Source organism: Anabrus simplex, chromosome 5, assembly GCF_040414725.1.
Source record: "Anabrus simplex isolate iqAnaSimp1 chromosome 5, ASM4041472v1, whole genome shotgun sequence".
In the NCBI taxonomy this organism is placed as follows: domain Eukaryota; kingdom Metazoa; phylum Arthropoda; class Insecta; order Orthoptera; family Tettigoniidae; genus Anabrus; species Anabrus simplex.
The window spans coordinates 63,999,189-64,026,367 of record NC_090269.1 but is presented as its reverse complement, the minus strand read 5'-3'; the positions used below and the strand labels follow the sequence as shown (position 1 = coordinate 64,026,367).

At 40.3% G+C, this 27,179-nt stretch overlaps 1 protein-coding gene across 1 annotated transcript in view; it reads right to left on the bottom strand.

Annotated features, from left to right (window-relative positions):
- The window catches only part of LOC137500963 (hemolymph lipopolysaccharide-binding protein-like), a 100,060-nt gene extending 79,948 nt beyond the window's left edge, over positions 1 to 20,112 (bottom strand). Inside the window, exons 1-2 of the mRNA XM_068227727.1 lie at positions 20,050 to 20,112; positions 11,082 to 11,210 (exon numbers count right to left, since the gene is read on the bottom strand). Of these exons, the coding sequence (XP_068083828.1) occupies positions 11,082 to 11,210; positions 20,050 to 20,064 (144 nt within the window). The 5' untranslated portion in view covers positions 20,065 to 20,112. The remainder of the gene's footprint in view (positions 1 to 11,081; positions 11,211 to 20,049) is intronic.
- Between the last annotated feature and the right edge of the window lie 7,067 nt (positions 20,113 to 27,179).

The window sequence follows — 27,179 nt, the reverse complement described above, 5'->3', positions numbered from 1 at the left end:
CTGGCATCCACCTGGATAGATACTGCTACGAAGGAGACGCATTTCTGCAGCGTATTGACACCATTGATGAGGTGTGGGTACGAGCCTGAATTAAAGCGTCAGTCGAATGAATGGCGTCACCCAGGTTCGCTACGTCCACAGAAAATTCGACAGGAACCCACTCGGGCGAAGCTTATTCTAATTGTGGCATACGACTATGAGGGTGTTATTCTAATTGTGGCATACGACTACGAGGGTGTTATTCTTATGCGTGCTGTGCCTGAGGGACAAACCATCAACTACTCGGTCGATTTTTGGAAAGACACCTGCGTCCGGCTATGCGGCGAAAACGTCCATGTTTATTGCAAGAGGATCGCTCTATCGTGTTGCATGACAACGCACGTTGTCCGCAAACACTGTCAAGCTCTTATTGGTGGTGTATGAACACCCTCCGTACACGAGTCCTTGTAACTTCGACGTGTTTCCGAAGTTGAAGGAACCACCCCGTGGACGCCGATTTCCTGGCGTGGCATCTGTACTCCGCGGAGTAGGGCACTCCGTCGCTGTCATCAACACAGAACCAGCGCTGTAGTCCCAAAATTCTCACAGGGTATACTCTAAGTCAGGGCATGACAAATCCCAGACACCCTGGCATTAAAATTAGAGAGCTACAGCTAGTTACAACAGACTTCTCTCAATTTGGCACAAAGCAGTCATATAGAAGACATTTTATGACAAAAATATGTAGTGGTTAGAAAATATTAATTTGCTTACACAGTAGTTTTCTACAAATATTCGTTCGTAAGTCGGGGAACTGATGACTGGAATGCATTATCCGCAGTTGCCTTAGAGCCTTTTCCCAAAAATGTAAGATTCTTCAAGAATAGACTCCAGCAATCTATAAATTGTGTGTACATTTCTATGTGATGGTGTCATATTTTAATGCAGTGTAAATTGTAGTATTAAGGTATATGTATTACTAGCTGTAGTAAACGGCGTTGCCCGGATAGTTTCTGAATATTTACTTTAAGATTTGCATTACCAGTTAGTTTTGTGTGATGTGAATTTTTATAGAATTCCTTTTTGACTTGCAGATTGATATGTTATGATCTATTACAGGGCCTTTCAGGGTGCATGCGCTTGTCTTGCTCGCTCCCCCTGTCTCCCTCTTCCACACTTGCCCCGTAGCGCTCCAAATCCGAGCTGAGTTGCCCCGAGTAGAGCCGAGCTTAGCCGAGTAGCCCAGAGACGAAGCGTTGGTCCGAGACAAGACGAGCGCGACCGATGCACAGTGCACGGAGCTCTTGCGCCTCGATTTGCACGCGTGAGATTTTGGGCGTTTGAGAGGCCCCGATCTATTATGTAGTTTTAAAATTATTTAGATGTGTTTGATTTCAAGTTTTAGATTATTTAATTTTCGAGAAAAACTTCGTCCTTATGGAAGCTCGAATCGACTGGGAAGTATTTGATCCTGTCAAAAATTAATAATTTGTAACTATATGTATTTAGCCGTCGCACTATAGATACGATGTACAGGATTTCAACTGTCAATGAGACTGTCCCTCTCCCGCCCTCCACCACTAAGAGATATAAAATTTGGATTGTCACCATTCATCTCAGTGACCCAGAAAACTGTAGATTCGACACTGTTTTCGATTATTTTTATATCTCACTCCCCCTCACCCACACCCAAAAGGGGGCTGAACATGAATTTTAAAAAATTCGGAGTGTCACTAATTATTTCAGCTACCACGAAAACTATGGATTCGATAATATTCTAGATTATTTTTATACCACCCCCCTCGCCCCCTGCCCATAAGGGTGCTAGGGGTGTCTTACCCTCACGCGGTTTGTCTCCTGATACTATTTGATAAGTGTACCAAGTTTGGTGAAATTGCTCCAGTGGTTTAGGAGGAGATGTGTCATTTACACACCCACACACCCACGCACACACATACATCAGTTTATATATAGTAAGAAGAAGATAATATTTTATATGTAGTTTTTCGATTAATTTTGTATCTTACCCCCTTCGCTCTCCATTTGGACTTGCAAAAAATCCGGAGTAATACTATTCATCTCAGAGACCCTGAAATCTATGGATTCGAAAGTGTTTTTAATTATTTCTATATCTCACCCCCCCCCCCCTTTGCTCCCCACCTAAAAGGGGGCTGGACTTTAAAAAATTCTAGAGTATTACTTTTCAACTCAACGACCCCGAAAACAATGAATTCGACGCTATTCTCGATTATTATTGTAACTACCCCCACCCTAACCCTCTCCATTAAGGACGCTAAGTATGGCATACCCCCCACAGTGATCGTCTCCCGATAGTAAGTAATACGTGTACCAAGTTTGGTTGAAATTGCTCCAGTGGTTTAGGAGGAGATGTGTCATTTACACACACACTTCCATTTTTATATATAGTAAGATTTTTATACTCGTACTTCACCCCCTTTCCATCCCCGCCCAAAGGAGTCCTATGAGTGCCTTACACAACAGTATATTTCTTCCAGATATTAAGTCTTATTTGTACCAATTTTGGTTGGCAGCTATGCCCAAACGTACGTACATAATCTCACTGCTCTAGAATCCTGGAGCTGACGTTGCCATGGTTACGACAGTTCATTTCTTTATCCGATTCCTAGAGCAGGGGTAGTGTGGTGCCAATATCTCCGTAACGGTTGGCTTTAGGGCCTTAAAACATGGTGTTCGGACCCGTAGGGATTACCGAGTTTTGTTCTTTGCGTCAAGAGGATTAAATTGAGCTTTGTCTCGTCCTTATACGACAAATTCGATATTTTGCCCATAATAGTATAAGAGAAAACGGTTTTCCTATAAAACCCCCGTCTTTTCAAAGATTTTAAAATGATATGCATATCGAAACCTTCCCTGGGATGAGTATACTCTAAATATGAAGTTTGGTTGAGATCTATCCAGCCGTTTCGACGTGATGGTGGAACAAACAAACAGACAAGAACAACTTTATTTATAAGAAGATTTAAGGTATACAGTATGCGAATTTGCTGTATTTACAATTCTAGAAAATAGTTAGTAATTAGGCCGCTCTATCTACTGTAAGTCATAGTGTAAAATGTCCGGCTCCATGGCTAGATGGTTAGCGTGCTGGCCTTTGGCCACAGGGGTCCAGGGTTCGATTCCCATAATTAGTTAATTCCGTTGACTCTGGGGCTGGGTGTGTATGTGTCGTCTTTATCATAATTTCATCCTCATCACGATGCGCAGGTCGCCTACGGGGGTCAAATCAAAAGACCTTCACCTGGAGAGACGAACTTGTCCTCGGACACTCCCGGCACTAAAAGCCATACGCCATTTCATTTCATAGTGTAAAATTTTGAAATACTCAAGGTACTTGTGAATTTGTATATGCCGGTGTTGTAATGTTAAGCTAGTAGTAAGCTCAGCCTATAGTAGTATTGTGAGCCGTGGTATTAAGAACTGAAAATACTTAAGTTGTGTGTGAATTTGTATATTATGATAATGCTAGATTTAGAATGTTAAACTTGTAGTATTTCTTGTAACATTTTCTTCCCATGGATTCGCTTGCTCTACTCTTTTTGAGTTGTTTTCTTGTTGTTGTTGTTCTTATTGTTACAGGGTAATTAATTTTTATCCTTACTTTATTATCACACTACTTGGTTAGTGATCATTAGCACCGGGATATTTCCCAATTGCGATTTATTTGTTAACTATACTTCGCACGGCCTTACTTCTAAATTGACGTTTCGCAAAACAAATGAACATCGCATTTCCTATGTTGCAAGCACGCTACGCCCGCGAGAGCAGCTGATGAAATACGACCGCGGTAAACAGCACTTGTAAAATGTAATACCGTCCTCCGAAAAACTCATGAATATGGTTTGAAAACAAATTCACAAAAACTACACTTACTAACAACATCTGACACTAATCTATATTATAAAATAAGAGTTTTGTCTGTAAGTTGCTCAGAATTTAAAAAGGATGGTATTTCTGTATCGGTCGTGTCCATTGTAGCAAGGAAATGCACTTTTTTATTGTCCGTAATGTCTGTCTGTCTGTCTGTCTGTCTGTCTGTCTGTCTGTCTGTCTGTCTGTCTGTCTGTACACGCATCACGAGAAAACGGCTGAAGAGAATTGAATGAATATCGGTGTGTAAAGTCCGGAAATAAGTCGCTACAATCTAGACCATAAATAAGCTTATGCACGCTGAGAGAAATGGTAGTTTAGGGGAAGCCTAAAATTTAATTCTCAAATATTTATGTTATTAGTCGTCCTTATCTTAATGAAATATCTGTATTAAAAATCAGGAAATAAGTCGCTACAATCTAGGCCATAAAGAATCTTATTCACACTGAAAGAAATTGTAGTTTAGGGGAAGGACTAAACTTAAATTCTCAATTTTTTATGTTATTAGTGGTCCTATCTTAATGAAAATTGGCATGCAAAGTCGAGATATAAGTCGCTACAATTTAGGGTGTAAATAATTTTATTCACGCTGAGTGGAATGTTAGTTTAGAGGAAGGCCTAAAATGTAATTCTCAAATATTTGTGTTATTAGTGATCCTATCGACATATACTACATTACTAAGGTTATATGGTATTAAATTTCCGATCATTTATATCATATACAGTACATTTTTTACCGTACCGGCTTCGATAAGAGAGATATTCATGAATTTGGATTTTTGTTGCTAAGTTCATATCAGCGCCAAGTCACAATAAAATGGGTAAACAGGATTTAATGAATAAGGAACTACAGTCTAGGCTATAAATAATTTCGTAAGACGCCCTAATATTATCACAGAGGCGAAAGAAAACTAAATGTGAAGGCCTACAATACAGAAAGCTCATAACATAACATTGAATAACAATAACATTACATTGACCATTGTTTGTTGTGATGTGCTTTGTACACCGCCGTCTCAATCTCTATGTACTGCCTGCTCTGTGCCACGAGAATTGCGTTTACAGCGACATTGCAGATGGCAGCACTTACCGCACCCACAGCACATGTTGGTTAAATGAGAGTTGGTCCGTAACACCAATATAAAATGAAAAATAATCCTTAACATGTTACTAATTGAGAGGATAATGCACATACAGAAACTAATATTTCACATTTGAGCTTCGCTTAAGATATAGAAACGTAAAATATATAAAATCTTACCAGTTACAGTAGATATATTAGGATCATCCTATGCTGCATGGTACATACAAATTTCAGAATTTTCTCGACACGAGTAACGGAGCACCTTCTCAGTCCTTTTATTTCTGTTATTTACCAGCAGTGGCCGCAAAAAAATGTCTATCACTATTTCGTTGACCCTTTGTTCATGACCAGTTTTCAGGATACGTTTTATAGTACATAATGCAGTGCGTGCGTTCGTCATGTCATTAAATCCACCACCCAATCTCACTGAACTAAATAGAGCTTCTATTGCGTCTCCAGAAAATCATCTAGTGAGAACATTAAATAACTGATTTTTTTAATAGGTAAGACACACATTCCACTATAGATTTCACCGTTCGCGAGACAGCATCTGCCGTCTCATTAGTCAGATACTTCAGTTTTTCACGTTTTGATTCCAACCGAATTATTTTAACGTACTCGATGAAATCATCATTCAACCATTGTAAGTATTTTATCTGCTTGCGAATAGAAATGCACACCGTCTGGATTGTTTTGCCGAAAGGCATTACAGTAATCATTTCTGAAACAAAAGGGATAGATCGTAGACTCTACGCCTTTAATGGAAGTAGGCAGCAGCGCTAGAGAACTTATTTGAAAGTCGGATTACAAGAAAACACAACAGTTTATTCGCGAGAGCAGGAGATTTTACAATATCTGTGCCAAATACACCTTCTACATTGACTACGCAAAGGAACTTGTCACTGGTTTGGTCGTAGAGTAGCCGTACCTAATTAGCCATTTAATCTGCGATCACTGTTACACTCCTATCTGTTGGTCTGAGAGTTTTACATTCAGCTCTAAGTGTCTCCTTCACTAATTGGGAAATCCCGACAAACACCATCGACATTTTTCATTTAGGCTACCTGTCCAGAGTACTTTGTGACCGAGCTGACACTAGACCAGCAGTCCTGCCATATCGTAACCGTTTGGGATACTATTCCCCACGCCACATAGTACCACGTGATTTGTTCTGACTGCCCGGATTTTGTCTTGCGAAAATTATGGATTTGATTTTTAAAAATGGTCGTTTTTCCTTTGTTGGGCTGCTTCCTTTATTTTATTCAGACGATCAATTTCTGGGTTGTCTTCGAATTGTCTCTGTAGTCTTTTAACTTTATTATGATTAGTCATCAGCTGTTATCGCAGTCTCAGAATTCTTGATCGGAGCCTCTAATGTCTGATTTTCTGATCACTGCTGTCATTCTTACTCGTTGGAATCGTTGTTCAAATTAATTTCGTACTCGTCATCCAGTGTATTTCCTGCAGCTGAAGAGCTTGTTTCATCACAGATTTCTTCCGAAGAAATACCTTGTCGCTGTCTGGTCTTTTGTGGAGCTATTTTTCTGGTTTGAAGGTAATGGGGATAATTCGAAGACCGACTATGCACTCTCTCTGGCTTCAATAATTTTTTCTTTTAGTTTTATCTTTTATCTCCATCTTTAAAATTCAGGCTACAATTTTCTCGAAGTCTTTACTTGCGGGGATAACAGGAATCCTCACACCTGAATATTTTTTTTTTGCTAGGGGCTTTACGTCGCACCGACACAGATAGGTCTTATGGCGACGATGGGATAGGATAGGGCTAGGAGTTGGAAGGAAGCGGCCGTGGCCTTAATTAAGGTACAGCCCCAGCATTTGCCTGGTGTGAAAATGGGAAACCACGGAAAACCATCTTCAGGGCTGCCGATAGTGGGATTCGAACCTACTATCTCCCGGATGCAAGCTCACAGCCGCGCGCCTCTACGCGCACGGCCAACTCGCCCGGTCCTGAAAAATTTGGATTTCCTGTTTTGATATACAGTGAGGAACACAACAATTAATAATTTTACAACCAGAGACACACAAATAAATGCTCGATGCAAACGCACTGGAACAGAATAACGTGGGTACGGAGATAAGTTGGGTGCGTTAGCTGGCGCCCCTAGCGGAGGTTCGTGACACTAAGAGCTCACGCTGAGAAGCATGTTAACCGCATAGCATAGAGCAGGCAGTATATAGGATTGAGACGGCGGTGGCTTTGTATCTTCTGTTGCCAGTCATGTCCGATAGATGGGATTACTGCTGTATACCGAGTATTTTTTTATAATTTGCTTTACGTCGCACCGACACAGTTAGGTATTATGGCGCCGATGGGATAAGAGAGGGCTAGGAGTGGAAAGGAAGCGGCTCTGGCATTAATTACGGTACTGCCCCAACATTTGCCTGGTGTGAAAATGGGAGACCACGGAAAACCATCTTCAGGGCTGTCGACAGTGGTTGTCGAACCCACTACCTCCCGAATGCAAACTCACAGTTGCGCGCCCCTAAACGCTCGGCCAACTCGCCCGGTCGTACCGAGTATAATAGCCTGCCTGAATATTGGCGGGAAGTAGCTGGGGAGTTGGATAACGTTCTTCTTTAGCATGCCATTCCTCTAGTTCATACATTTTCTGATACTACTGGTACGTAACAAACTGGTTCATCATAGCATTCGAGCTATTCAATCCCTACCGTGAGGCATTGATTGGAATGATCAGTGTGTATATTTAACGGAACAATGGCAGAGGAGTGTTCACGGCTGTCTGCAGCCTCGTCACATCAGCACTGGAACACTGGACTGTTAGATCGGCATCGTAGTACTGTTCGTTAAAAGTGAGAAAATGCGAGGTTTTTCATTTGAGCGAGTATTTTATATGATAACATTGCTTTTAATTGTTACATTCCTACTGACGTTTTTGTAATGGCCTAAGTTGACTAACTGTAGTTAGGAAAACCACAAAGACAGCCTTCCTTAGAATCCCGTAGCGAAGCACGGGTACATCAGCTAGTAAGAGAATATATTATTAAGAATAAGGGAGAATGAGGAAATTAAACACCACTCACCGCTAATGGCTGGGACAGGAAGGAGGTTATGGCCTACAAAGGAACACTCCACTGATCTCAGTCACTAGAACCCTCCAACAATATGAAAAACACACTAATTACTGAAGGAAAATGTGAAAGATCGCGAAGCGTACCAAATACTATACACGCTGAGCGAGATAGGTTAATAACTACGTAGCGAATTTAAATATTAGAGTTGGCAACTGGGTTTCGAGATCATCGTATGCCGATATAAATCGATATGAATGGCAGATTGGGATTGGTTGGATTCCTATGCTTCAGCGCATAACCACCAGACAGAGCCAAAACCTGCCAAAACGTCAATTTAGAAGTAGAGCTGTGCGGAGTACAGCTGATGTACCCCTGCTTCGCTGCAGGATTCCAAGAAAGACTGTCTTTGTGGGTTTCCTAAGTACAGTTAGTTAACTTAGGCCATTACTAAAACGTCACTAGGAATGTAGGGATTAAAGCAATGTTATCATATAAAATACTCGCTCAAATGAAAAACCGCACATTTTCTCACTTTTAACGAACAGCACTATGATACCGATCTAAAAGTCCAAAGTTCCAGTGCTGATATGACGAGGCTGCAGACAGCCGTGAACACTCCTCTGCCATTGTTCCGTTAAATATACACACTGATCATTCCAATCAGTGCCTCAGGGTAGGGATTGAATAACTCGAATGCTATGATGAACCAGTTTGTTACGTACCAGTAGTATCAGAAAATGTATGAACCAGAGGAATGGCATGCTTAAAGAGAACGTTATCTAACTCCCCAGCTACTTCCCGCCAATATTCAGGCAGGCTGTTATACTCGGTACTACCAGGCGAGTTGGCCGTGTGCTTAGGGACGCGCAACTGTGAGTTTGCATTCTGGAGGTAGTGGGTTCGACAACCACTGTCGACAGCCCTGAAGGTAGTTTTCCGTGGTCTCCCATTTTCACACCAGGCAAATGCTTGGGCTGTACCGTAATTAACGCCAGGGCCGCTTCCTTTCCACTCTTAGCCCTTTCCTATCCCATCGGCGCCATAATACCTATCTGTGTCGGTGCGACGTAAAGCAAATTATAAAAAATACTCGGTATGCAGCAGTAATGCCATCTATCGGACATGACTGCCAACAGAAGACACGAAGCACATCACAACAAACAACGGTCAATGTAACGTTATTGTTGTTCAATGTTATGAGCTTTCTGTATTGTAGGCTTTCACTTTTAGTTTTCTTTCGACTCTGTGATATTAGGGCGTCTTACGAAATTATTTATAGCTTAGGTGGTAGTTCTTTATTCCCCGACTTTACATAACGATTTTCATTAAATTCTCTTAAACATTTTCTCGTGACTTGGAGCTGATACGGACTTAGCAACAAAAATCCAAATTCATGAATATCTCTGTTATCATAGCCGGTACGGTAAAAATGTACAAGACATAAATGATAGGAAAGTTAATACTATATAACTTTAATAATGTAGTATTTGTCGATAGGACCACTAATAACACACAAATTTGAGAATTAAATTTAAGGCCTTTCCCTAAACTACCATTCCACTCAGCGTGAATACAATTATGTATGGCCTAGATTGTAGTGACTTATTTCCCGACTTTGCATATCGTACCGATTTTCATTAAGATAGGACCACTAATAGCATAAAAATTTGAGAATTTAAATTTAGGCCTTCCCCTAAACTACCATTTCTTTCAGTGTGAATAAGATTATTTATAATATAGTTTGTAGCGACTTATTTCCCGACTTTTCATACCGATTTTCATTAAGATTGGACCACTAATAACATAAATATTTGAGAATTAAATTTTAGGCCTTCCCCTAAACTACTATTTCTCTCAGCGTGAATAAGATTATTTATGGCCTAGATTGTAGCGAATTATTTCCCTACTTTACATGCCGATTTTCATTATATTCTCTTCAGCTGTTTTCCCGTGATGCGTGTACATACATACAGTACAGACAGACAGAAATTACGGAATATTAAAAAGTGCATTTCCTTGCTACTATGGACACGATCGATACAGAAATATCATCCTTTTAAAATTTTGAGCAATGTACAGACAAAACTCTTATTTTATATATATATATATATATATATATATATATAGATAATAAATAATATTGTACTGAACAGGACAAAATCAGAATTAGACAAATTAGAGTTAGCTGTCAGTACGGATAAATTATGACATGTGACAGCAAGTTAGCATACTAACAAATGAGCGTAGGAAGTCAATATTCTCTTTAAAAAAAAGGTAAAACAAGGTAATCGAAATTGATCTGTAACTGAATTAACATGCGTCATCTGTAAGTATTATTACTCCAGTACCAAATACTTCGGCAGATGAACTCTCTAACCATGAAATCCAGAGTCTTCCAGCTCCACGTCTCTCTGTTATGCATTACCTCAATAGGATTTCTAGCTAGCGACTAAGTCGTACCGACACAGATAGGTCTTTTAGCGACGGTGGGATAGGAAAGGCCTAGATGTGGGAAGGAAGTGGCCGTGGCCTTAATTAAGGTACAGCAACAGCATTTGCGTGGTGTGAAAATGGGAAACCACGGAAAACCATCTTCAGTGCTGTCGACAGTGGAATTCGAACCAACTACCTACCGGATGCAAGACCACAGCCGCCAGCCCCTAACCGCACGGCCAACTCGCCCAGAATTAAAACTATTACACAGGTTTATTTTCCTTTCTCCTTAATTACTTTTTTTATTATCCATTCGCATTCTGCAGTGGATCTAAGAACGTGGACGTGAACATCCCAAACTGCGATAGATTTAGGCCTACTGTACTTTTCTTTGAAGTAGTCTTCCAGCTTCGGGGCGCAACGAATTGACGAGAATGAACTGACTAGAGTTTCGTACGTAAAAGCCTGTTTACAGGAATTTAGCGAGGATTTCAGCATCCATAAGACCAAGGATGAATCACTGACAGTACAGAAAGAGTTTCAAAAACAGTCAATTTTGAGATGATCATGCATGCGATAACCTACGAGAGGTACATAGGGATACAAGTAGACCACAATATACCGAAATGAGCCAATGACCAGAGATGTTACGGCGACTGCTGACTGTCAGTTGCAGATTTGTAGTCTGTGAAGCAGGACACTTGTTGCACAAAGCGCCGCCACCAGCAATTAGCACCAAAAGTACGAGACTCTGGAAATAAGAAAATGAAAATACTGTATTACAAACTTTTTACCATATGATCATTACACTATTTAAGGGGGTAAGTCCTTCAAGAAGTCCATTGTTTGTTATAAGCTCAAATTATTCAGGAATATTTTTCAAAAATATTTTTGACACCTCGAGTAGTTTTTAAATTATTATTCAAAAAAGGTAAGAAGCTCTAACTTGTATTTAACAATATCAATGTGTAGTATGTGTCAATATATGGGCCAAATTTTATTATTCACTAATGGACCCGTGCTACCCGGCAGCATTCGATATAAATAGATCAGATAACTCGTCTTGATATGCATGTCGTTGTGATTGTTTTGACTGCCCTTTTCAATAGGTTTGTGAAGATTTAATACAGGTAATCTGTAGTTTATTACACATCTTTCCATACAATATTCACTGTGCGTCAGCCATTCGGGCGTATCTGCATCTTAACATTTTCAAACGACCTTACCCGAGATAATGCAACATTCAATTGACCGTGATTGAATATGGGTTCGGGTAAGTAGACATCCACTTTTTTTAAAGAGTTTGTCCCTGCACTTTATTAATGGTCATACAGAAGGTTAGTTGTCTTCATAACTTCCCGTCCGTCCGTACGTCGACTGTTTTCTCGTAACAGCATGTAAGTTATTATGGAACGTTCTGCCATCTGTTGAGTATATTTAGAAGCTCGGGAAGGTCAGATAATCAAAGAGCATCTAGAAGAGAATAGTATTCTCTCTGGTTTGATAGGTAGTAATAAAAAATGACCGCATGCAGTGACATTCCTAAGGACGAAATCACATATCAGAACATTCATGAAAGTGTTAGTCGCTTAGCAACCTACTAAGTACAGAATGTATTGCGGGTTAGGGGAAGCCTTCGCCTGCAATTATTGGAGTGGTTATTTAGCGATTTGATTTTACTATTACTCAAAGTTGACTGAGCTTAGAGACCTATCAATGCCTAATGTTTCGTCGGCAGGTAATTCCGGAGAGAATATAAAAGAATGAAGTAAATCGGTCCAGTATAACGGCCGGACGGACAGGACAAAGGTGTTTTTAGTAAACATTTTAAATATATCGATGGCTTACTTCTAAAACCTGTATCTCACAACGCTCTTCCTATCCATTATTTTCCTTAAGAGTGGTCACGCCTCCCAGTCACATATTTATATGCAGTCCATCAGAATAATTTTTCATTGTGTTCATTTTCCTAGGCTTGCTTAAAATGTTCTGAGCTCGGTAAATTCATGAAGCAGGATGCTACCCTACTTACACATAGTCCAAGTGAGGATCTCTCCTGTAATGGGTTATGGACCGCCGGTGGACTGTATAGTCCTAGCCGCCTGAGCACAAGGAGGGCTATTCATGTATCCGAGATGCCCACTCCCATTCCATAGCAACTGGTATCCCGTGAATGGAAGTCACATGTCAACACAGCAAAAATACACATCACCTTGTTCGCCTATAGTCAAGTAAGACACACACATTTAGTTTGAAATAAAATGATGGATACTGCGATTCAAATCCCGGTGACTTAATGTCCTGTTACTTGATAGACCTTAGGCGTTAGGAAGGGCATCCGGTCGTAAAACAGATTCTTGTGTTTGTTTCTGTTACTTGTGAGACTTAGTTTCTAGTACGAGTAATTACATCTTCGCGTTGTCGTCAGGTAGGCTATCTGGCGGTAAAACAGTATATTTGATTCTGGCTAAAAGCTCATACAACAAACAGGGCACACTACGTCTGTTAATGCCTCTTACTCGAAAGCGCCGAGTTTGATTCTACACAACTAAGTCTCTCTGAACTGAGAGATGGCGTTACCGTCCAGGAGGCCCACCATACCGAGCAAATCGCTATGGTGCAACTCTGCATCCGGCAGGCGAATGGGTTCCGAGGTTTCCTATTCACACTTCCAGGCAAATGCCAGGACACTCCCGTTCTATAGGCCAATCCCTGGGAGAGGTCGTCACCCTCTAAGGGGCCCGCTGTACCCCTTCAGGGTACGGGATGAAAGTAAAAAAGGAGGGCTGTCTGCCACTGCCAAGCAGCGTCTTGGAAAGGCGTGCCAGTCCAACTCATGAGGCAAAATGTCACATCTTGGGCGAAACGCTCCACACGCTCACGACCTAATAACTCGTAGTCTTGGTTCTCTTGCTGTGATTTTTCGATCCACGACCGCGAAAGTATTGATTGGCAATTTCATCTTCAGGTACAGGCAGATGTTCTCAGGTATTTAACACCACTTACGACCGGATGGTGTACAGAAGGTAAATTATACACTTGCTGGTCCTAGATAAATTCCTGAGGATGCCGGAATACGAATACGGGTGTCACTGTGCCACTGCAGCCACCGAATTTAACACTAGGATATTATATTCCGCACGAGGTACAGCCAAAGATGTCCTTGCTAAGGTTACGTATTTTTCAATTGAAATTAACACTCTAGGATCCTCAGGGATTCAAACCACGGTCGTCTGAGTGTAAGGATAGTAGCTAAGCCACAGTGCAAACAAGGTCGTTTCACCGCCACCCCCTGTTTTACAGCATTAAAAAAATATAATTTCCTTACACTGTCGTCCATTCCTTTTTACTTACCTAAAGTAATAACATGTACTGTATAAACGCTGAACTACTGAGGTAAACCATTAGATGGAGAACTGCGAAGACAGTGGCGGCTGGTGCAGAAAATCAGTTGTGTGCTGTAACCTATCCCCACTCCAAAAAATAAAAATATTTGGAAACATACCGGTATGTAGTTTTCAAGAGGCTCTCCACTCAGTTTTCCACACTGAACAAACACTCAAACAACCCCAACACATATACACATTCCTCATAAAACCTACAAAACTATATAATTAAGCACACAATAACACCTGCAATGGCAAAATATTCACGATCTCAAACACTTGGTGTGAGCGCGTAAAACCAGAACTTCCCAATGTTACCAACATCATTGAAATAAAACCACCAACGTCGTAATGCAAAATTATATGTTATGCTTTTATAGTGTCATTTATAAACTAGACATATTAATTAAAGAAAATCACAATATCATGTCCTTATTTTGACAACTTAAGAAGTACAATTTTTACAGTTCATCGATTTACAAATGTGGCTATGGAATAGACAAGTTGGTAGTATTCTATCTTCTTTAGTATTAAAATACCTGGCGCGAACAGCTCTATAGTATTTTGTTTTCCCGTTTGCTTTGAGCGATCCCCTCTTAAATACTACCGCTGAGTCAAGAGGGTGCTATCTGCCACGTTCTCATATCGGTCGTAATGCAAATGTGACTAGTGCTAATGCTGCCTCTCTGTGGTCGAACGAACAATCGCTGTGAAGTGATGTCTTGGCTGTTGTTTCCACAGCCTATCGGAACATATTCTCTTTGTATCGGAAAAGTTCGGCACGCATGCGCAAAACGCAGAGTTCCTGGTTTCTGGCTAAAAGCTCGCTGAGCTGTGATCGCACAGCACCCGGCGTGGAGCGCACCAGTAGTTACCTGGTTGTGAGGGGAGTTGAATAATTTCCTATTCTTTGGCTGACGTCTTTTTCAATGCACTGTATTTGATTGTAGATAACATTTTTTAATTAATTTATTTTCCCAATAGGCAACGTTCTGCAACACTTCAGCACATAAGGTACGGCCGGCCTATATGGATAAACCTTACTTCTCAGCCTAGTCATGGCCTGTCCAATGCGGTGCCCCTGATAAATATTTTTAGTGTCTTCCAAACGCAGGTTTAATTGTAGCAACATTGATCGTAGCTGAAAGTTTGGGAATATTTTTGAACATATAAGTAATGGTTAATTTTTTCCCTCACATTTATGATTCACTTCTTTCTCTTCTTAGTTTTACCAGAACTCTTCGTCAGACCACACCCTCAGATATTTCACAATATTATTTCAAGTGCTGTTTGCTTTTTGAAGAACTCAGTGTATTGTGACGAGGTTGGAACACTTGTACGGAGTGACACTTGCACTGAGTCTCGATTTTCATTTCTACTCCGGTATTGATTGATTGATTGATTGATTGATTGATTGATTGATTGATTGATTGATTGATTTGATTGACGATTATCAATTGGCCAAGAAACTTGAAAAGCCGGAGTTTTGTAAACCCTCAGGGAAGGTTCGAGATCATTCAAGATTAATCAGGACACACCCTCTTAAATTTTATTGGCTAACACAATGTGAACAAGAAATGCGGAAGGAAATAGAGTTAGAAATGGCTGTGGAAGTAAGGAGAAATTGAAGGAACTTACTAGAAAATTGAATCTAGCAAAGAAGGCAGCTAAGGATAACATGATGGCAAGCATAATTGGCAGTCATACGAATTTTAGTGAAAAATGGAAGGGTATGTATAGGTATTTTAAGGCAGAAACAGGTTCCAAGAAGGACATTCCAGGAATAATTAATGAACAAGGGGAGTGTGTATGTGAGGATCTTCAAAAGGCAGAAGTATTCAGTCAGCAGTATGTAAAGATTGTTGGTTACAAGGATAATGTTGAGATAGAGGAAGAGACTAAGGCCAAAGTAATAACATTTACATATGATAACAATGACATTTACAATAAGATACAAAAGTTGAAAACTAGAAAAGCGGCTGGAACTGATCAGATTTCTGGGGATATACTAAAGACAATGGGTTGGGATATAGTACCATATCTGAAGTACTTATTTGATTATTGTTTGGTCAGAGGAGCTATACCAGATGAATGGAGAGTTGCTATAGTAGCCCCTGTGTATAAAGGAAAGGGTGATAGACACAAAGCTGAAAATTACAGGCCAGTTTGACATGCATTGTATGTAAGCTTTGGGAAGGCATTCTTTCTGATTATATTAGACATGTTTGTTAAATTAATAACTGGTTCGATAGTAGGCAATTCGGTTTTAGGAAAGGTTATTCCACTGAAGCTCAACTTGTAGGATTCCAGCAAGATATAGCAGATATCATGGATTCTGGAGGTCAAATGGACTGTATCGCGATTGACCTGTCTAAAGCATTTGATAGGGTGGATCATGGGAGACTACTGGCAAAAATGAGTGCAATTGGACTAGACAAAAGAGTGACTGAATGGGTTGCTATATTTCTAGAAAACAGATCTCAGAGAATTAGAGTAGGTGAAGCTTTATCTAACCCTGTAAAAATTAAGAGGGGAGTTCCTCAGGGCAGTGTTATCGGACCTTTATGTTTTATTATATATATAAATGATATGAGTAAAGGAGTGGAATCGGAGGTAAGGCTTTTTGCGGATGATGTTATTCTCTATAGAGTGATAAATAAGTTACAAGATTGTGAGCAACTGCAACTGTAAGATGGACAGCAGGCAATGGTATGTTGATAAACGGGGTTAAAATTCAGGTTGTGAGTTTCACAAATAGGAAAAGTCCTCTCAGTTTTAATTACTGCGTTGATGGGGTGAAGGTTCCTTTTGGGGATCATTGTAAGTATCTGGGTGTTAATATACGGAAAGATCTTCATTGGGGTAATCACATAAATGGGATTGTAAATAAAGGGTACAGATCTCTGCACATGGTTATGAGGGTGTTTAGGGGTTGTAGTAAGGATGTAAAGGAGAGTGCATATAAGTCTCTGGTAAGACCCCAACTAGAGTATGGTTCCAGTGTATGGGACCCTCACCAGGATTACCTGATTCAAGAACTGGAAAAAATCCAAAGAAAGGCACCTCGATTTGTTCTGGGGGATTTCCGACAAAAGAGTAGCGTTACAAAAATATTGCAATGTTTGGGTTGGGAAGAATTGAGAGAAAGAAGAAGAGCTGCTCGACTAAGTGGTATGTTCCGAGCTGTCAGCGGAGAAATGGCGTGGAATGACATTAGTAGACGAATAAGTTTGAATGGCGTTTATAAAAGTAGGAAAGATCACAATATGAAGATAAAGTTGGAATTCAAGAGGACAAACTGGGGCAAATATTCATTTATAGGAAGGGGAGTTAGGGATTGGAATAACTTACCAAGGGAGATGTTCAATAAATTTCCAATTTCTTTGAAATCATTTCGGAAAAGGCTAGGAAAGCAACAGATAGGGAATCTGCCACCTGGGCGACTGCCCTAAATGCAGATCAGTATTGATTGATTGATTGATTGATTGATTGATTGATTGATTGATTGATTGATTGATTGATTGATTGAATAGACACGTACAGTACTTTTCATAACCTCGGCTGAAGAGCTGTTGAAATCATACCCTATGTTTCCCTCGCACGTTTTTTAATTTACTACACTTTTTCTCACTTCATTCGCCGCTTCATCCGGAATGCAAGGCTGAGGGATAAGATAATGATGTTGGCACTTGATATTTCCCAGTTAGAACGTGTTTCAGTAAACGATCACATTGTAAATTTCATAAATCTTTCCTTCTCAATATTCTCACAAAGCATCTGCAGTTTACAGTAGTGGAACAGTTTCACGGGTTTCTCAGTTGAATTTGGATTGTATCGTGACAAGAAGCAGTATGCTATTTATCTATATGTTAATTTTATGTGCTCTTCTCTTTAACTAAGGTTTAAACTTTATTTATATTCGGTGAAAAATGGAATTGTCCGCCTCTGTGGTGTAGTGGTTAGTGTGATTAGCTGCCACCCCCGGAGGCCCGGATTCGATTCCCGGCTCTGCCACGAAATTTGAAAAGTGGTACGAGGGCTGGAACGGGGTCCACTCAGCCTCGGCAGGTCAACTGAGTAGAGGTTGATTCAATTCCCACCTCAGCCATCCTGGAAGTGGTTTTCCGTGGTTTCCCACTTCTCCTCCAGGCAAATGCCTGGATGGTACCTAACTTAAGGCCACGGCCGCTTCCTTCCCTCTTCCTTGTCTATCCCTTCCAATCGTCCCATCCCCCCGCAAGGCCTCTGTTCAGCATAGCAGGTGAGGCCGCCTGAACGAGGTACTGGTTATACTCCCCAGTTGTATCCCCCGACCCAGAGTCTAAAGCTCCAGGACACTGCCCTTGAAGCGGTAGAGGTGGATTCCCTCGCTGAGTCCGAGGGAAAAACCGACCCTGGAGGGTAAATAGATTAAGAAAGAAAGAAAGAAAGAAAGAAAGAAAGAAAGAAAGAAAGAAAGAAAGAAATTGAATTTTCACGACCTCAATTTTTATTTATATTGACTGATTCTACTCCAGTAGCGTAGCCGGGGTCAGCCAATTGGGGAGGGGGGGGGGAGTGTGAGAGTTTTAATTACAAAATTCTGATAGAACATAATGGAGGTGCGTGTGTGGTGTGCGCATGCATGTTTTGTCATTATAAGGACACTGATACAAGTGAGTTATGTCAATATTCAGTTTGCAGTACACTACAAAATCTTATATTAAAATACAGAACAAGAACAGCATGATCAAGGTCAACAGTTTTACAGCGAATTGTATGTTTAGTTTACAATCTAAATCCAATTTTCGAGGCTTCTTAGAAAATAGATTCAACAGATCGGTTGGCTATACTACAATATTATGTTTCCGAATGTTTGTTTAGTCCATTGTCGGTTTCTGTTTATTTTTTACCGTCGCTATAAGACCTATCTGTGTCGGTGCGACGTAAAGCCACTAGCAATAAAAAAATATTTTTAAAAACTCCATGACTGAGCTCCATAGCTGCAATCGCTTAAGTGAGGCCAGTGTCCAGTATTCCGGAGATAGCGGGTTCGAACCCCACTGTCGGCAGCCCTGAAGATGGTTTTCCGTGGTTTCCCATTTTCACACTAGGCAACTGCTGGGGCTGTACCTTATCAAGGCTACGGGCGCTACCTTCCCACTCCTAGTCATATCCTGCCCTCTCGTCGCCATAAGACCTACCTGTGTCGGTGCGACGTAAAACAACTTGTAAAAACAAATACATGTGTGTGGGGGGGGGGGGGAGTTCTAACCCCCACTAATCAGCCCACTGGCTACGCCCCTGTTCGAATCATGATTAAACTCCTGCGAACCGACGGTTTTAATAGTGAATGTGAGGAGCCATGCTGTTCCTTAACTTGCAGCAAACATTCGTTGCTAGGTTTCACGCTAATTACGTAAGAACGATATGTTTAAAAATATTCTATTAGCCTATTATTATTATTATTATTATTATTATTATTATTATTATTATTATTATTATTATTTGCTATTTGCTTTACGTCACACCGACACAGATAGGTCTTATGACGACGATGGGATAGGAAAGGCTTAGGAATGGGAAGGAAGCGGCCGTGGCCTTAATTAAGGCGCAGCCCCAGCATTTGCCTGATGTGAAATTGGGAAACAACGGAAAACCATCTTCAGACTGCCGACAGTGGGGTTCAAACCCACTATCTCCCGGGTGCAAGCTCACAGCTGCGCGCCCTTAACCGCACGGCCAACTCGCCCGGTTTATTATTATTATTATTATTATTATTATTATTATTATTATTATTATTATTATTATTATTATTATTATTAAACGGCGCCCTCGCCTCCATGGCCAAATGTCAGATGCGCCCCAGTTCATGAATAGGTTGCACAGCCCTGGTCTAGACAAATGAATTTGCTGGAGACACTTCAACAGAGAGGTAATATTAAGGACAATTTTGTTTCCCTGTTGTAGGTCCTGAAGAAAGGAGAAAGCTAACTGGTAATATACTCGTAGATAGAGCCTCCATTTATCAGCAAATGGTTTTAAGAGATGTGTCAACGTAGTAGTGAATATCCTAACTCGACTCTCTCGCATCCTAACACGCTTCACAGCTGACATGCAGGTTAGAGATTCGAGCCCAGAACCTTCGATAGCAGAGACAGAGGAGTTAGCCAAGTACGTAAGAGTAGGCAGGAGTAAAGAGCTGTAAAAATATATTTAACTTACCCTCAGATGATCCATGTTTTCTGAATGAAATTCGTCTTTGAATAGATTTCATCTTGCTTTAAGTATTTATAATAATGGGAACATCGGAGGGGAAGTTTCAGACTGTATTTCCTAGCAGTAGCCTTATACAGTACTTGCTAACAAGACATCCTTGAACTTGTGATAACCTCTCGGCCTCCTTATCTTCCTTATATTAACATATGTATCAATGCATTATCTTATGTCCGGCTCCATGGCTAAATGGTTAGCGTGCTGGCCTTTGGTTACAGGGGTACCGGGTTCGATTCCCGGCAAGGACGGGAATATTATCCATCATTGATTAATTTTTCTGGCACAAGGGCTGGGTGTATGTGTCGTTATCATTTCATCCTCATCACGACGCGCAGGTCTCCTACGGGTGTCTAATCGAAAGACCTGCACCTGGCGAGCCGTACATGTCCTCGGACACTCCCGGCACTAATCGCCATATGCCATTTCATTTCATTATCTTATGTATGGAACTGGGCCTATGTATGTATGTTTGTAAGTATGATTTTTTAATATTGAAATTCATTCTACATGCTGCATTACAGCAGTAATATTACATGTAAAGGTATTTTCTAAATCTACAGTATGTTCTGTACATAATGTATGATTTTTACGTAATTGCAAGATGGGTTATGTAGAAATAACAATAGATTTATTGTAGGTAATAGCCATTAACAAAAAACATCGATTATAGTGAAAATTATAGAGAAAAACCTTAAGAGACTCCTGTCTCCTATTACACCATTCAGCGTTATATCGTTCACATTTCTGCCACATAGCTGACAGATGCACTCTAAAACTGGCTCGTGGAAGGCTTTGGTTATACACACACGAAACTGGAATCCCTGCACTGAGAAACGAGTTACCATATGACGAAGATCATAATCGGGCGCTTTCCAGTCTGAAGATGTCATGGCTTCAGTTGCATAGAATTCCGGAAATATTTCTTTCTTCTTAGCTTGCATCTCTGTTAGCAGGTCTTGGTAGGCGGATGTGGATGATAGACGCATCTGTAGTCTTATATCCTCCGTATAAAAGGATTCCCTGGCTAATTCATAAGTTAGTCTGGATGAGGCGTATCGTGACAAACACAAATTCTTCTTAAGAGAGTTGCCTTTGCTTGTTTTTAATTTCAAATTGTTTTTGGTGAGATAGGTCCGGAAGATTTGTATCCCATAGGCGTCTTATGCTAATCTATTATTTAGGCATAATTTTGTCCCTTACACTAATTATGAATTTAAGAATTTGTCTCTGTATTTACTTACAAATCTATTTTGATTTACTGCCCAGTTGTCCTCCTTTACTTCTCCGATTAAAATGTCTCTCTTCATCTATTATTTTAGAGTCGAAAATAATATGGTCTATAGTTTGATCACCTGTAGTACAAGGACACATTGGATTGTCTATAATTTTGGACCTGTATAAATACTTGATATGACGTTGTCCTCTTATTAGAATACTTGTTAAATATGGATTTAAATCTAACTTTAGTTTCAGTCTGTCCTGTATGTTGGGAAAGTATGATTTTGTGATACTGATTTTAGTATCTGTACACTACAGATTTCGGTACACGGTTTTAGCACTCAACGATGTTTTAGGTAATCGCGCCCTCTTCGCTAATTGGTCAGCAAGCTCGTTTCCCTAGTGCCCTGCATGTGCCTTAATCCATTTGAATTCTACTATCCACTTATTCATCACAAGAATGTTAAGAATGTTAACACTTTTTCTTAATTTCTTCAATTAGATATGGATGTTTCTATCTATTCTTGAGCAGTTCTAACGTTATGTGGCTATCAGTGTATACTGGTATGGTAACTGTTCTTTCATCAATATTCATGGATGTTATTTGTTCTAGGACAGTGGTTCTCAAACTGTGGTACGGGTAGGCCTGAGACTTTCAGTGGGGTCGGGAATTTTAGCCAACATTGCTTAATTCCGCTGACACGGGGGCTGGATGCATCTGTCGTCTTCATAATCATTTCATCCTCATCACGACACGCAGGTTGCCTACGGGGGTTAAATCAAAAGACCTGCACCTGGTGAGCCGAACATGTGCTCGGACACTCCCGGCACCAAGTGCCATACTCCATTTCATTACATTTGTTCGCCTCCAAGTGTTCGTAGGTCTTCCATGCTTTCTCTTTCCTTTTGGATTCTGTTCTAATACCGACTTTTCAATTGCTCCGTCCTGTTTTCTTAACGGATGTCCTATCCATCTACATTTTGTTTTCCTTATTTCTACATCAATGGGTTTCTGGTTAGTTTCTTTCCACATGTTTTCGTTTGTGAACACTTCAGGTCATCTTATATTGATGATACACCTCATACAGCGATTCACGAACACCTGTAGTTGGTTTTTAATGTATTTAGTGACCTTCCATGACTCACAGCCGTAAAAGTGAACGGACTTCATATTGGTATTGAAAAGTCGGATCTTGGTTTTTCGTGAGATAACTGTTTTTCCAAAGAGGGTATAGTAAAGCGAATTAGTTATTTGCTTTACAGATTCGATATTATTAATGTTGTTATTATTTAATAATAATAATAATAATAATAATAATAATAATAACAATAATAATAATAATAATACCGGGCGAGTTGGCCGTGCGCGTAGAGGCGCGCGGCTGTGAGCTTGCATCCGGGAGATAGTAGGTTCGAATCCCACTATCGGCAGCCCTGAAGATGGTTTTCCGTGGTTTCCCATTTTCACACCAGGTCAAATGTTGGGGCTGTACCTTAATTAAGGCCACGGCCGCTTCCTTCCAACTCCTAGGCCTTTCCTATCCCATCGTCGCCATAAGACCTATCTGTGTCGGTGCGACGTAAAGCCCCTAGCAAAATAATAATAATAATAATAATAATAATAATAAAAATAATAATAATTGTACCGGTTGGTACACCTATAAGCCGCACATTTGTATTTTCCGCCTTAAGGTACTCCTCTACAGCTGAAACTCTGAACTTTAAAACTGAATTAATTCAACTGTTTATCAGAAAATGTCACTGAGTTAATTTCGAATTGTTTTTGTTCACAATTATCAAGAAGTATGGACATTCTCTCACAGATGTCTCTACCCAAAAACTATGATCATGCACCCTGACGCGCAGTGAAGGAACTTTTCTTGAAGATATTTTGTATTCATAAGTTTGTTCTTTACTAAATGTTGTTCTTTCATTTGTGGGATGGCAATATTAATCTTTCTTTCCACCAGTTCTGAACTTAGCCAATCCCGAATTTCTTCAATTAATTTTGGACCAATCGTGTCCTTCTTCACATTTGATGTGTAAACCTTAGCCGACCAATAAAAGACTGTGGGTGTGTCTTAATCGTTCATGAAAGGTCTCGAATCTTCCCCGAGAGTATAAAAACTGCTGATTTTCCTGGCTCTCGGTCACTCGTACAACATCTAGCTTAGTGTATGGAAGAATAGCAGGAGGCGGGAAGCGCCTCTTTCATCAGTCAGCAGCCCTTCAAAAAGGTAATGGCCGTTTAACATCTTTATTTTCTTGCTAGCTCAGCAGTTTTATCCTCGGGGAAGGTCCGAAACCTTTTCAATGTAACCTACCTTTCGAATAATGTAACTTAGTGCCGGCTTTTGTAAATATTTTCTTATTACTTTAACTGTAAATCGGGGATAGAGAGCCCCCCTTCATTTTTGAGTTGAGGTGACTACGTTTTCGTAACTGAATTTCTACTCTTCCTTAATGTGTTAAATTTTTTCTTACACGAGTCACCTCTATAGTATGGGAATAGCCCTTCTGTAATCGGCCTAGCGCCACTTAGGTTTTAACAAGCTTTCATGTAGGAGTGCAAGTACTTGCCTCCATTCAGCTTTGTATTTTAGGCCATTAACTTAACCCGTTTTGTTTTCCTTAATGCGAAGGCCCAGTAGATTGGGTACGAGATACCCCTGTTCCATTATAAGTTGTGCCTTGATGGCAATTAACTGTAATAGTCTGTTATTGCCTTTAAAAGGCTTGAAAGATTGAGAGCGGGTCAACTCTTTCTGGTATTTTGAAAGGTGAATCTAGGAGGCTTGTCATTACTAGATGGGAGCAAGTGCTCCATGTAATGAGGGGGTTTCTGCCCTTTGGTAATTTGTGGTTGTGAGCTGGGTGCTCAGGGATTGTAAATGGTGGAGCTTGAAGCCCAGATCATTAATTTGTCTCTAAATCCTTGCTTTTCTGGTCTTGTACCTGGTTATTGGATAGCTGTTGACTTGTTGTACTCGTTAAGTTTTCAAACTCTATGTAAAAATTTGTTAAATTTTGTTGTCTATTGAAAATATAACCTTTATTTAAATTTTTAATTCATCTTTCGGACTTGTAGTTAGACCCATTCCAGCCCGCACCTTCTTTCACATCTGCTGTTCCACAGATACCTCGGAATAATAATAATAATAATAATAATAATAATAATAATAATAATAATAATAATAATAATAATAATAATAATAATAATAATAATAATAAATGTTAAATGGGAATACGGGTCACTTATTAAAATGGGGGTATTTATGGATGCTTGAAAATGAAAATCCACAGCCTGTTTCCAGTCATTGGACCGGATCAGGAATTCAATGAATGAAGCCCCATCTAGCGGCGAGGATAGGAACTGTGCCAGCTGCCGAAGCCTGACGCACTCCTCTGGAGCAATGATTAGTGACTGACAGACGAAATGAAATGAAATTATATTGGAGAGTGTTGCTGGAATAAAGGATGACAGCAAAACCGGACTACCCGCCCCTACTGACCCTGACCCGCCTCTGCTTTGTCCAACACAAATCTCACATGGAGCGACGGGGATTTGAACCACGGAACACAGTGGTGACAGGCCGGCGCGTTGCCACCTGAGCTACGGAGGCTTTATGGGTGCTTAATTTACACTAATAGGCCTAGACACATCTTTTAGTTTAAAATATTATGCACTGAAGGTATATAAGCATATGAAACTTTTTGGTAGGCGTTGAAATATGGTTCAAGTGGCGCACATACCTCCTTCTAACAATATTGTACATGCACGGAACTATTTAGTCGTCTGCGTCGAACACTGCTGTTCTCTGTCATCAACTGTGGCTAGGTAACTCGGCTCGGATTTACTGTTACCGTCGAAGAACTGCCGAACCATCTTCTTTCCACTGATTGGAACTCGTCCTGGTGGGTGAGCTGTCATGGCTGGTAAACGTGGAACTACACTGTTGTAGTTATCTGCCAAACGGAATGTATATGAGATATATTGAATGTTTTTACTGAAGTTAGAGATATTTCCAACAAATCCAAAGAACTAACATAAGAAAAGTTTCCTAATACATTTGAGATAGCTTTTTGTAGGTACCTCTCTCAAAATTTTGGTGTTGAGTATATCCCCTTTTAACAATGACTGATTCAATAACAAAAATCACCATATATCCAAGTGATACCACGTCTGACCATCACACAAATATGAGTACATTTCTTTTTTCCAATCCAATTTACAAAGTAGGGAATACAGTTTAGAGACAGACCTGCAGGGTGTGTAGATTTGATTGCGTATATCCTGAAATGATTCTTAAATACATTTTAGAGTACATTTAAAATGACCAAATCAACATACTGAACCATTCTGTTCATTGAAGCAATTGCATTAATTTGAGTATTGGATATTGGAATCATACTAGGCCACCCACGAAGCCGATGTCTTACAGTATATGTCATAAAGGGGTCCAGAAGAAGCGTTCTTATGTGAAGTGAGCGCGAGCGTCATTATGAGAAATCTCTAGAACTCATTAAAAGAAGTTATGTCCCAAGCCAAGCCTCTTGATGAAGTTTGGGGACGCTTTCCAGTTCGCGGCTAAACTTATTCTAGGAGGGAAGAATGAAATAAATTAATATCTTTGGTCACAGAAGAGTTGCATTGGATTTTAGACAAGAATTGCAACCTGTATTATTTCCGCTTTATTTTGATAGGCATTAGGGCTGCATTAATTAATGCATTCGCTAATTTGAGCCCATGATATAATTAATGCGGGAAAGTTTCCCGGGCACGCTAAGATTGCACGCAGCCAAGCGGCTTGATGACGCGACCCGGAATTATAAATTAAGGCCGCCAGGGCATATCAGAGTCTTTCTTGGACCGAGAAGCTGCGGGAACGAGTCGTCATACTGCGTGTTGGTGCTGAGAACAACGCTTTGTCTTCAAGCTACACCGACTACTTGTACTGCTATTTCTGCAAAGATGTAAGTAATCGACTTGAATATTCAGAGGAATTGAAGATTTTACCTGTGAGATTATGCTATGGGGAGATGAGGTACTGCTTACATGAGACTAATGAACTAGTAGCTCCATATTTTATGAGGTCAAGGGTTGCAGACGAAATGCTAGAATTATTATTGGCTCAGGTTAGGAATTCTAAAACTATATGTTGTCCATGTGATAGGGTGATAGAACAGTGACGGAGAGTAGTGAAGAAACTATTGTGTACCAGGTTAAAACTCTGAACGAGACTTGGTCAGTGTGACGTGTGAGACACGCTAACAGTGAAGACAGGCATCGAGTTTGGACAGTCTGTAATATATGAATTTATTTTCAGTTACCCCAGCATCAAGTCAGAACGAGGGTTTGACAGCATCATTGCACAGAAGCCACAACCAGGAGCTGAAGCCAACACAACAACGGGCATCGATCCAGGAACGTTGGGAGCACCTGACCAGCACAACATCGAAGAGGACACCTTCCAACTACAGAGGGAGCTGTACGAAGACGCCACACCAGCAAGAATGTCTCCAAGTGGTCAACAGTCTCTGATGACAGCTCTGCAGTATATCAGAATGTGGTAGATCCAGTGGTCCACAGGGATGGCCGCTCCGCTATGTTCTCCAATTTAAGGTCAGAGCTTTCCAATTCTGTTTCAAGCATGTCATTTAAATTTAGATAGGAATATGGGGGCCGTCAGTCAACTAATTTTGTGGTAATAGGAGAAGTTCCCTTGTAATATAGAGCTAGGCCTCAAACTCGAACCCCGTACTTTAAGGTAGATGTTATTTGTAAAGTCCTTGTTAGTGAAGTTATGGTTCATTGTAATTGCGTTATTTTAATATACGTGTTTTTGTAAGGGTCTGATTGA